The sequence below is a fragment of the Plecotus auritus genome (genome assembly GCF_963455305.1).
Source record: "Plecotus auritus genome assembly, chromosome: 10".
Classification (NCBI taxonomy): Eukaryota; Metazoa; Chordata; class Mammalia; order Chiroptera; family Vespertilionidae; genus Plecotus; species Plecotus auritus.
The window spans coordinates 41436589-41448935 of record NC_137785.1 but is presented as its reverse complement, the minus strand read 5'-3'; the positions used below and the strand labels follow the sequence as shown (position 1 = coordinate 41448935).

Here is a 12347-nt window from a genome sequence, read left to right as displayed (position 1 = left end):
TTGTGATCTGATTCTTTGACGCCGCATTTTCACTGATTCCCTGAGTTGGTAAGGTAGATTTGTGTGCTAGGTTTCCAATATGGCCCAGTGGGTCTGCCTCCCCAGTTAACCTGAGGTGGACACTCTTGGTGCACCCCTTTGTGGACTGTGTGTACAGCCTTGTTGTAATTAAGTCTTGATTGTTGTTGGTATCACTGGGAAGAATTGACCTCCAGGCCAGTTGGCTGTAAGGATCAGCTGTGTCTATGCTGGGAGAAGTTCGGTGCTGGAGACAGCCTTATAGGATTAGACTTGCCAAATTGCAATAGCCTCTGTGCTCAGCTTGGATGGGGTGGAGTCTCAGTCTTGGCTTCCTGTCAGCCTTGCCCTTGCGCGCACGTCCTTGCCTTCAGACCTCCACCTTCCCTGGCTCCTGAGTCTCTGCCCGAGAGTCCAGACTTCCCCCACAAGAGCGTGGGTCCCCAGGGGCTCGCCTGGAACCGGGGTTCAGTGCAGTCAGGAACCTCCGACTCCCTTCCAATAGGGAAAGCCTGTGGCAACCTCCGCAGCCTTTGTGCGCACTGGCTTGCGCGCGCGCGCTTTCAGTCCTCCGCCTTCCCCGGCTCCCGAGTCTCCGCCCGAAAGTCCAGACTCCCCCCGTAAGAGCGTGGGTCCCCAGGGGCTCGCCTGGAACTGGGGTTCAGTGCAGTCAGAACTGGGGTTCAGTGCGGTCGGGGGCTTCCTTCCCCCTTCTGCCAGAGAAAGTCAGCCAGGCTCTCAGCCGCCCTTCCTCTCTGCGTGCACAAAGACCCTTTGCCATACCTCCAATTCTCTGTGAGCTTTTCTCTTTCCTTCTAGTTGTAGAATTTTCACTCAGCCAGCTTTCCTGTGGTTCTGGATGGTGTCCGTTCTGTCTTTTAGTTGTAGTTTTGAAATTGTTGTGCGAGGCAGCAGTTTAGGTGCTTACCTATGCCGCCATCTTGGTTTCTCTCCTCAGGCTAGTAGATATTTTAAATCGGGAACTAAAATTATCATAGTAGTCTCCCATCTCCTCTTTCTGATCATTGATGGTTGGGTTACATTACATTCACTGTAAGTCATAATCTCATTGCCTACATCATTAAAAGCCACTGCTTTGTTCTTTTAATTCCTATCCCTACTAAAAATTCTTTTGTGAAAATTGTAATGATTCTGGCATAAGGGTAAACACAAATGCAAACAGGATTTTCCCTCATTGTAGGTAACCTGTATAATCAATGTATTTTATCTACTCTGTATGCATTCTATTGTTCACTGTAAAACAGTCTCTCCTCAGGAATGCCTGAGTGAGTTTTCTGAAATTGACAAAGCAAGACTACTGCTAAAACAAAAATTAAATAAAATAAGTGAATAGATGCAAAAATGAAAGAAACATTATTTTTAAAAGTTTAAATGGTTATTATGAATCTGTTATTGAAGGTATTGTCAGGCATTTTCCTTCTTTTCTAATATATTTAGGTCCTATATGAGCATTCCCATTAAAATTTAGTACCAAGATAAATGTCTCATTAAGTTTTTGTAGTTTCTCAGTTTTAAAATTGAGACTTTCATTCTGACTTCAGAGAAGGAACAATTTTTATGATAAAACATAATTAGTTATACTTGCTTCCTTGAATTAGAGGTCCTAATTTCCTTCCAATTTATTGATTATATTGTATCCATGTCCCATTCAGTTGGCTACTTCAAGTAGAGAACTTCTAAGTTAACAAGTTATTATGATTAACCAGAGATTTACCGTTTCTTAGTGGCTAGCTACTTGAACCTCTATATGATACTCTGATCTGGCACTGTGTGTGGTTAAGCAAAGATGATAGCCTTGCGTTGTCTTTATTTAGCAGACCAGAGCATGAACAAGCTTTATGGGAATGAAATTCATTATGAAGAACAATGAGCATTCCAATCTCATTCGTGCAGTTCATATTTTCTATTAAAACACAAGTGTCTTCTGGGAAGAATCAGCAAAGTGAACTTGCATTCTTAAAACTGTGAGTCAAGCTAAAAATGTGCAGGTAAATCTGTATCTCAAGACAGGAAATAAACCATAATTTTGCTTTTATGGTGGTAAGTGTTGTGAAATAAGTGTTCATAAAAGTCTAGACTAACATGGAGGGATTTCAAAAACCAAATGGTTGAGCTGCTTTTAGTAAATCCCATTTAAAGGGATAAAACTGCTGGAGAAAGTATAAACAAAAATCTGTAAAAGATTAGGATTTATATGGGACTGTGGGATTTAATTAGATCCAAACATATGAAAGCTGTGTTATTCAATATGGTAGCTAATACCCAACTATATTTAATTGCTGTTCAGATTTTCTCTGAGACTATAATCTTCTTTTGATTTAGAAGCATTGTCTTATATCTCTCTTGCCCATACACTACACTCTCTGCCTCTGCTCTCTCTCTCTGATGAGCTGCCAGTGAAGTGCAAAGCATAGAATCAGAATCTCAGGAAGGGAGATACCCTAAGGTTTACATCATCTGGTCCCATACAATCTATTAAAAACTCTCGAGTTCTGAAATCACTTCCTCCACCCTTAGGCGAATGTGAACTTTTCCTTTTGCGAAATTAGAATCAGATTGGTGGTAGTGTGTCAACAGTGTTCCTCATTTTACCCTCCAGAGCCATCATGTGACATGTCTAATCTTTCTTCTGTCCAACATTTCTTTAAATAGCTAATAAAAATGTCATAAAACTGGGTAAAATATCGTTAATTTTTAGTCCTAGATGGGGAGACATTCTCAAACACTGCCCTTATTCATGACCAATTATCACCTTAAAAGTAGTAATAGTAACTACCACGTATTAAGTCAATCAACAATCACAAGATGGTAGACTGGGAGTTTTACTTAATTATTTCTAATGCATATATGTAACCAACAAGATTAGTCCATATGTGCAGCCAGCAAGGTAGTTACTGTTATTTTTGAAGTTTGGTAGTTGACAAGGGAGCTGTGATCTTTGTTAAAGGGCCCAACCTGGTTCGGATTCAGATCTGACTATAAATCCTGTGTTCTTTTACTGTTTGACACTCCATTATATAAATTACAAGCACATGCCTTATTATAAACTGTATTATTCTGGGTAAATTGTATTATTTTTCAAACTCTATGTCCTTTTAAAACAGTTATCTTTGGATTGTGGAAATAGCCAATATGATCCTCACCTGGAGAGTGTAATTTTTAGGAAAAGTTTATTTTTACATTACTTTTATTTAAATTTATTCTTCAATTACAGTTGACATACCATATTATACTAGTTTTAGGTGTACAACATAGTGATGAGACATTTATATACCTTATTAAGTGATTATCTTGATAAATCTAATAACCATCTGACAACATACATAGTTATTACTATGAGGCCCAGTACACGAAATTCATGCACTGAGGGGTGTCCCTTATCCCAGCCTGCACCCTCTCCAATCTGGGATCCCTTTCACAATCCAGGACTGCTGGCTCACAACAGCTTGCCTGTCTGCCAGCCTGATCACCCCTAACCACTCCCCTGCCAGCCTGATCGATGCCTAACTGCTCCTTGCTGGCCCGATCGCCCCCAACTGCCCTCCCCTGCTGGCCCGGTAACCCCCAACGGCCCTCCCCTGCTGGCCCGGTTGCCCCCAACTGCCCTCCCCTGCCAGCCCGGTCACCCCCAACTTCCCTCCCCTGCAGGCCTGGTCGCCCCTAACTGCCCTCCCCTGCAGGCCCAATCACCCCCAACTGTTTTTTTCTGCCAGCCTAGTCAATCCCATCTGCCTTCCCCTGCTGGCCTGGTTGCCCCTAACTGCCCTCCCCTACCGACCTGGTCCCCCTCAACTGCCCTCCCCTGCCAGCCTGGTTGCCCCTAACTGCCCTTCCCTGCAGGCCTGGTCACCCACAACTACCCTCCCCTGCCGGCCATCTTGTGGTGGCCATCTTTGACCACATGGGGGAGGCCATCTTGTGCGAGGGTGTGTGGGTCAATTTGTATATCACCTCTTTATTATATAGGAATATTGACTATATTTCCTATGCTATACATCCCTATGACTATTTTTATAACTGGCAGTTTGTACTTTTCTTAATCCCTTTCACCTTTTTAACCCACCTTCTCATCCCCCCTCCCACCTGGCAATCAATTAGTTTTCTATATCTATGAGTTTGTTTCTGTTTTGTTTGTTCATTTATTTTGTGTTTTAGATTCCACATATAAGTGAATTATATGGTACTTGGCTTTCTCTGACTTATGTCACTTAGCATAACACCTATCCTCTAGGTTAGTGGTTCTCAACCTTTCTAATGCCGTGACCCTTTAATACAGTTCCTCATGTTGTGGTGACCCCCAACCATAAAATTATTTTCGTTGCTACTTCATAACTGTAATTTTGCTTCTGTTATGAATCGTAATGTAAATATCTGTGTTTTCTGATGGTCTTAGGCTCTACAGCAGCGGTTGTAGAGCCTAAGACCATCAGGTTGAGAACCGCTAGCAGGGTCGCCTAAGACCATCAGAAAACACAGATATTTACATTACGATTCATTAACAGTAGCAAAATTACAGTTATGAAGTAGCAACGAAAATAATTTTATGGTTGGGGGTCACCACAACATGAGGAACTGTATTAAAGGGTCACGGCATTAGAAAGGTTGAGAACCACTGCTCTAGGTCTATCCAACCATGTTGTCACAAATGGCAAGATTTCATTCCTTTTTATGGCTGAGTAATATTCCATTGTATACATGTACCATCTCTTCTTTATTCATTTGTGTATTGATGAAAATTAGTCTTTTGATTGGAGCATTTAAACCATTTATACTTAAAGGAATTATTGATAGGTATGCAAGCTAGGTTGTGGGGAGGATCAACAACAATGGCTTCTGCCCACACTTCTGTCTGGGAGAAAGCTGCTCCTCTAGCCCTAGCTCTGAAGCCAGACAATGCAGTTCTTCCCTGTTTTTCAAGCTCTTGCCCCAACGCTGGAGCTCAGAGCAAGTGAGTTTGTCAGTGAGTAAATTCATGCACTGGCCTGTGAAGGGGAACCTGAGACTCCAGCAAGCAGCCCTCTCTTTCACTCAGTCACAATCCCTGCCAGTTTTCACAGTCAGAAGTTATGGGGATTTCTCTTCCTTGTACAGGGACCCTAGGCTAAGGAGCTTTGAGTGGGGCTGGGCCCTCTCACTGCTGGAGAGGGGACCTCTATAGCCCAGATATCCCCTCACCCCCACTTCTTAACTGCCACATGTGAGTGTGGGGCCTGCCCCCTCTGTATCTCCAACCCTCCTACCAGTATCAATGTGGCTGCTCCTGAATATCCTTAATTATATAGCTTTTCTCTTCATCTTGTCTTCAGGCTGTTCTCAAGGGAGCAGGCGGGGGGCGGGGGGGGGGTTGTTCTGTAGTTTAGTGGTAGTACTGGGAGGAAGTGAGCACAGCATTTACCTACTCTGCCATCTTGATGAAAAGTTCTTCCTGCAATTTATTTGTGAAAATAAAAAATCACATCCTTTGTCCTTTCGGGTTTTTTTATTTTTTTAATTTTTTTTATGGTGTTTGCTGATTGCATCCCATGGTGTCCTTTCACCTGTTCCTCTGTCCCTTGTATTTCCTATAAACTGGTAGCTTTTAAAAGTGCACATACCCAGATCCCACCCTAAAAATGTATTCAGTAGGACTGGTGTGGGTGCTTGGAATCTCTAATTTTCCTAAGGTCCCTAGATGCATCTGAATCTGTTTGCCTCATTTTTGGGAATGACCAACCCATCTGACTTTTGGAGTCACCCTCAGTCACAGCAAGTATCAGAGACAGACAATAAGGGTCTAATTTTCAGTGCTGGGCAGTGGGGCTGGTCACTGCAGGAAGAGGCATTAGCTGTCTTTTGTGGGTTAACTGAGACTCCCAGTGGGAACTTTTTGTGAGCCCCAGTGCATGTGCCTTCTTCCTCTCACCTAGGTTAGGGAAACTTCTTAAATGATCAGGACCTGCCCTGGCCTAGAAGGTATGTGTTGGGGGAAGAGCAATAATAGTCTTGATGATGTAGCTCCTGAGGACAAGTGTGTTGTCTGTCCACATGATGGTGATTTCACCCCTGCTGCAGGGCCACAAGCTGCTGACAGTGTCCCCTTTTGCTCTGGGCTACTGAGGCAGGTGGGCCTGGGACATTGCTACAAAGTCTGTGCTGTTTCTTGTCTGCTGATACCCCTCCCTCCCATTCCCCAGGACCAACTGTCCCCTTAATGCTGAGATATTCCACAGCAGTCAGAGTGATCTTTCCATCATCATCACATCACTTTACTACCCTGTTCTAAGCCCACCCATGACTCCCATCACACTTAAGATCCACACTCCTCACCATGGTTGACAAGGTTCACTATATAGTCTGGCCCACAACCACTTTTCCCATCACATCTTCATTCTTTTCCCTTTCCTCCCTGGCCACACTGGCCGTTCTGCTGGTCCTAGAACAGGTGGCCATTCCTACTCAGGGTCTGCATTTGCCACATTGTCCTCCAGGAATACTCTTCCTCCAGCTACTCACAGGACTCATTACTCACATTTGCACTGAAAATTCACCTCTTCCAAGAAGCCTTCATTGACCACCTTGTATAATTTAGCACCCCCTTATCACTCTATCCTCTTATTCTATTTTACTTTTCTTTATATCAGTTATCATTATTTGAAATTATATTATTGACTTGTTTGTCTCTTCCTTTTGTGGATGCTTTACTGGGGGCGGGGAGGTTTGAGTCATCTCAGTCACCAAAATATCCCAAGCGACAAGCATAGGTGCTTAATAAATATTTGTTGAGTAAGTCGATGGATAAAAACAGCATTTTCTCAGTCCTGCCTTCACACACACACACACACACACACACACACACACACACGCACACACTTTCACAGGGAAGTACTCATAGTTTCAGCCTGAGACTTGCCCCAATTTGCACAGGTGTTATTGCAGGAGCCCATAGAAGCTTTACCTAAGGGTCCTTTTTGGAAGCAGAAGGTCTTACAGGACCAGGTACCCCCCTGTGGGAATGTATTTCAAGGGAACAGGGAGGTTTGGGGCCTCACTTTGGACAACTGAATTTCAAGTCAAACCCTGGGTTTTACAGAAACTTATTTTATTGATCAGTGAGGGACCCCACTGAGGACAGATAAGCTGGGAATAAAAAAGCAGGTGAGCCCTGGGAGATAAGGGTTGCTGCTAGACACTTTCCAGGGAGCAGGACTTCCTAAGTCTCCCTATTCTGCTTCTGAGACCCCAGACGAGGGCTCCCTGGGCTACCGCACACTGCTTCTTTCAGTTTTAAGAAGCCTGTTTGTGTTGGTGGCCGCTGGCAATGACTCAGGGCAGAAGCCCATCTGGTAGACAGGGTGGGGCCTTGCTAAGGCCATTCTGCTCCTGGATCTTACTGGGCTCACACAGTGTAGACTTTTCTTCTGCCCAAGAAGGGACTCTAGAGGATTGAGCAGAGGACCATCAGGTTTTCTGCCAGGCCAGCTTTAGCCCTGGGATGTTCAGAGCAGAATCCTATTTGAAACCTCAGTTTCTAAGGCTCCTTGTCCATGTCTGTTTAGAAGGAGGCTCCTGGCTGAGGAAGACAGAATGGCTCAGGTTGTAATCACCATTGGGGGTCACTGAAGGAAGAGGCATTAGCTGCCTTAGGTCATTAAATGCTTGTCCTCTCTGCAGAGTGCCTCAGCCAGCAAGCTTCTGTGGGGTCAGCCTCCAGCCACCATGTTCCAGTCGTTGAATTTTGGGGCTGGAGCAACCAAGGTCTTTGTCCAACTCTTCCACAGGGTGACGTCGCTTGAGTGCTCGTCTGGGGACTGGCTTCTCTACCTCCACCTTTGTTGGGGTTAGCTTCTGTGGGGTCAGCCTCTTGCCACCATGCTCCAGTCTTGGAATTTTGGAGCTGGAGCAACCAAGGTCTGTCTTTGACCATTTCACAGGATAATGTCTCTTACGTGCTCCTCTGGGGGCTGTCTTTTCTGCCTTCACCTTTGCTGGGGTGGCCAAAGGAGCATCCCCATAGGACCGGTAGCCAGCGACCAGGCAGTATGTCTCCCCATGCCAGCCCACTCGGGTTTCTCCCTGCCTTTGGTAGGGGACATGGTAGTGACCAGGTGTAGGAGAAAAGGTAGGAGTCACTGTTGCTGGAAAAAAAATCAGAACTGATCAGTTACTTGTGCTATACTCTGTCCTGCCAGGACGTCGCCTCTCTCATGTCTCTCCCAGGTTCTTGCTGAAGCCTTCTAATTTGCTTGGCATCCCAAACATAGCCTTAACCCATCACTGCTATGAGACCCCTACAGAAGGGATGTTGCTGCAAAAGCAATTCTGTGGGGTCTAGGAAAGCAGCAGCAGACCAGAAAATCTTCCCTATTCCCAGAGAAAACAGAATCCAAAAATAATTGCATTCAGGATCTCCTCCATCTTTCCCACAACATATAGAATATTTCTTACAGCCCATCACTTCTGAGGCTTTAAGGAAATGCCTTCCAAGTGTGGGAAAAAATAATTTAATATTAACTGGTTTAGAACCCCTCCCACCTTGGCAACTCCTCTCAGGCTCGATTCATACTGCTTTTTCAACCACACTGAACTCCAGTCCTCTGGTACTTTTATCTAGAGCAGAAAAAGGCCAGATACTGAGGCAGCGTGACCAGGAGGTTGAGAGCCAGATTCTGGGTACCAAGTCTAGGCTCATATCAACCCAACCTTCTGGGATAACATTTCCTCTAGCTCTCCTTTCTTCATCACTTCCCTTAGCTCTTTTGTTCTTCATATGGGTTGGGCCCACCCTTTCTCTTAGTACTCAGCAGCTCAGCTTGGGTGTGTCTGAGGGACCCATGTGGATGTCTACATGACAGCACAGCGAAGGTGACTAAGTTTGAAAGAGAGGTTCGTTAGCACTGCTCAACAGTTCTTCCTCAAATTTCTCCATTGATCATTTGCACACAAAAATGCACCTGACTTTTGCTAAGAAGCCAACCAGTAAAGGCGCTGAATGGAAGTCTCTTGTAGCTCTAAGGGGAAGGTTATAACAAGAAAGATGAAAACCTTTCTGAACATTTGCCCAGGAATGACATTGCACTTGTCCTCAGCAGTGAGCGGGAACTCTGTGGGTCTTTGAGGGGGGACCCAGGCTACTGGTATTACATATAGCTAGGGCAGTTCTCAGATGTGATAGATAAGCCCAAAAGGATCATGTGACAGCCAGGTGAGGTTGTGTGTACACCAAACCTCCTAGATGCCCAGCCTAGGCCTACCTGCTGTGCTGCACTCCAAGGGGACAGAGGACAAGTCACACTGCATGTACAAGATCCGGTCAATCATCTCTTTCTCAGACAACCAAACAGATTGATATCTGGTAGAGAACTGGCAGGGAAAGTTCCCCTGGAACACCACATTTCTGCAGTTATCCTGCCATGGAAACCGTGAGGTCATCACTACTCAGTGAGGTCACATACGGAATCTGTGGCTTAGGCTCTCGAGGTTTTGAGGAGAGTGGGCTGTGCCCTGCCTGTGCCCTGCCTGTGCCCTCACACCTGGCCATCCCACTCATGCCCTAATCAAGTAGCCACTCCCTGTGGAGCACACTTGTGGACTGGCATAGCCCTGGACCTTAGGAAGGCAAGAGAAACTCCATTCTGAGATTAGCATGAAAAGCAAGATTAACCTAGTACAGCCAGGTTTGTGGCACTGACCCTAATTATCCAACAGTTGGAGAGGCAGAGATTTGTGTGGACTGGGGAATAAAGGAAGGCTCCTTGGTGGTGGGCCTGAAGGACAAGTGAGATGTGGACCCAGGGAGGGGAGAGGGGACACATTTCAGTTGGGAAAAGTAAAAGCAATGTCAATTCATAGACCTCGCACGTTTTTAGAACTGAGGACTCAAAAACCAAGAGGTTAAGGGACCTGCCCAAGGTTACACAGGTGGTGCAGAGGTGTTCTGTTCAATGGTAGGGCTTCATGTTGGGGCTGTGAATTTATAGCTGATAGGAATGTAAGGACAAGCTCATCAACATTTCAGAGTGACACTGGGAGAGATGTTCAAGGTACTCCAAGGCAAAGTGAGGGTTCTGAATGACTTCAGAGTGGGAATAATGGGCCCATTTTAATACAAAATTAAAAACAAATTCATGACAAAAATGACATAATATGAAATGTCAACCCAATGAACACACTTCTCTCCCCTCCAAAACGAAAATAATGGCAATGCCACCACCATGAAAGGATATGATTTGTGCGCAGAAGCAGCCCAGGTGAAAAACATGGTCAACACTATGAAGAGTTGTTATTGAAAGCCACTTTTTTTTCTACTCAGAGGAGGAAATAGATAATTCTGTTCTTAGCATGGTCAGGCCCATAGAAAGAAATCATACAGGGGCTGGAGGAGGTTAATGGAAGATAAAAGGGGACCTATGTAATACTTGCAACAATAAAGAGAAAAAAAAGAAATCATATTTGGGGCACCCTTTGATAATGTGGCCAAGAACTTCCTAGCAATGTGAGATAACCTTCCTTGGGAGGGGGATCCCTGTTGCTGACCTTTAGTAAGCAAAGATGGGACATTTGTTTGCTTGGGCTGTTGCAGAGGGGATGATGTATCTATGAGGTAAACTGCCTAGGTTACCATTTTATATAATTTTAAAAATATAGTGTTTTTTAATTTTTATTTTTTATTTTCAGGGAGAGGAAAGGAAAGGGAGAGAGAACAATAGAAACATTGATGAGAGAGAAACAACAATTAGCTGCCTCCTGCCCACCCCCTACTGGGGATTGAGCCTGCGACCCAGGCATGTGCCCTGATAGGGAACTGAACCGTTACCTGGTTTGTAAGTCGGTGCTCAACCACTGAGCCATGCTGGCTGGGCTTTATAAACTATGTATCTTCAATTTCTCTCCTTTTTAAAAGTCATGTGACAAAAAGATTATGTATGCATTTCCTAAACCTAGTAGTCATAGTTGAATATCTTTTTAATTGTATACCTTGACATAATTTCTTCTACTGTGGCAAATTAGCCGGTGATGTAAGGCCTGGTGGCTCATGTGTGTGGCCTCAGAGTGAATGACCTGGGGAGACTCTAACCCTTCTGCTATGGTTTGGGGAGGATGCCTTTCTGCTCTGTTTTCCTAAGGGTTTGGCTGCCATGTCCCAGATGCAGGCCTCAGCCATAAGTGCCACTTCCTTCCACCAGGGACCATTAGTGATTGAGTAGCTGCTCTAAGCATCACAAAAAGTAGATAAACATGTGTTGCCTACCTTCCAGATAACTCATGGCTTCAGCCACTTGGGACCACATATAAACAGCATCCTGAGATTGAGGAGAGATAAACGTTATCTTTTACTCTAGGGCTAGGTCCCTTGGAGAAGAAAGCCATGCCTTGATTTACTTCCTTAGAAATTCCAGCAGGACTTGTATTTTCTGACCCATTCTCCGTGGCCCACCAGCAGCATGCTTGCCTGGGTCTTTCACCTTCCCCGGAGAGGGTGTTGGGAATGGGAGTAGGACAGTAATATGTGATCAGCATACCATTAACCCATAATCCCACAGAAATAACTTCAATATTTAGGCACATTTTTGTAAGATAAATCTTTGTGGTGATCTTTTTTTCTTTATCTCTCTTTAACACACTTTGGAATGAAATGCAACCAAATTTTAAATATTTGCCTCTTGCAGTGTGGTATAATATGAACGGAAAAAAAAAGTGATCATTTATTCTGCAAGGAATTTTAGAACTTCAGGTTGAATTTCAATTTTTAAAATAAGCTAAATTATGATTCGCTCTCCTGCTACATGTCTAACAATAATCATATGGGTATTTTTCTGCTCTTCTGGGTACAGATTGCCCTTTATGTCACATCTCTCCATCTGAGGCTCCCCATGTGTTCTATCACTCTCTTGCAGAAATGCTTCTCCTTTTCCCTAAGTTTTGTTGCTATGGTCTCGACTGTCATTTCCTCAGCACCATCTGTAGACTGATATTTTGTGGAAATTTGTATGGGTTCCAAGTAAGAATTCAGCTCAACAGGCCAGCATATTTAGTTTTTAGGAGAAAAGAAAATAATTGATTAATTCCTATTCTAGTCCATTCTCTTTTTCCCTCCTCTTCATCCCATTCTACCCTCACATGAAGATATTCTTATAGCTTTGAAATGGAATCAAATTTCCAGGATGTATAATTAAATTTCAGTAAGAAATTCCACTTACCAGAATGCTCACAATACTAATATTGTTGTTAGAAATAAGACACTTGATTAAAAGGGGGCACACTTGTCTATATCCTTAAGGTGCATTCCTAATGAGTCTTAGCAGGAGGCTGATTCACATGAAAATGCACAA

At 44.2% G+C, this 12347-nt stretch overlaps 1 protein-coding gene across 1 annotated transcript; it reads right to left on the bottom strand.

The window, feature by feature from the left end:
• Positions 1-7695: 7695 nt before the first annotated feature.
• DPEP2NB (DPEP2 neighbor) lies at positions 7696-9447 on the bottom strand (the record flags this gene model as incomplete). Its single annotated transcript, XM_080645221.1, has 3 exons — positions 7696-7845; positions 7999-8153; positions 9270-9447. The coding sequence occupies 3 exons, from the start codon at positions 9445-9447 to the stop codon at positions 7696-7698; spliced, it is 483 nt and encodes a 160-aa protein (XP_080501347.1).
• Between the last annotated feature and the right edge of the window lie 2900 nt (positions 9448-12347).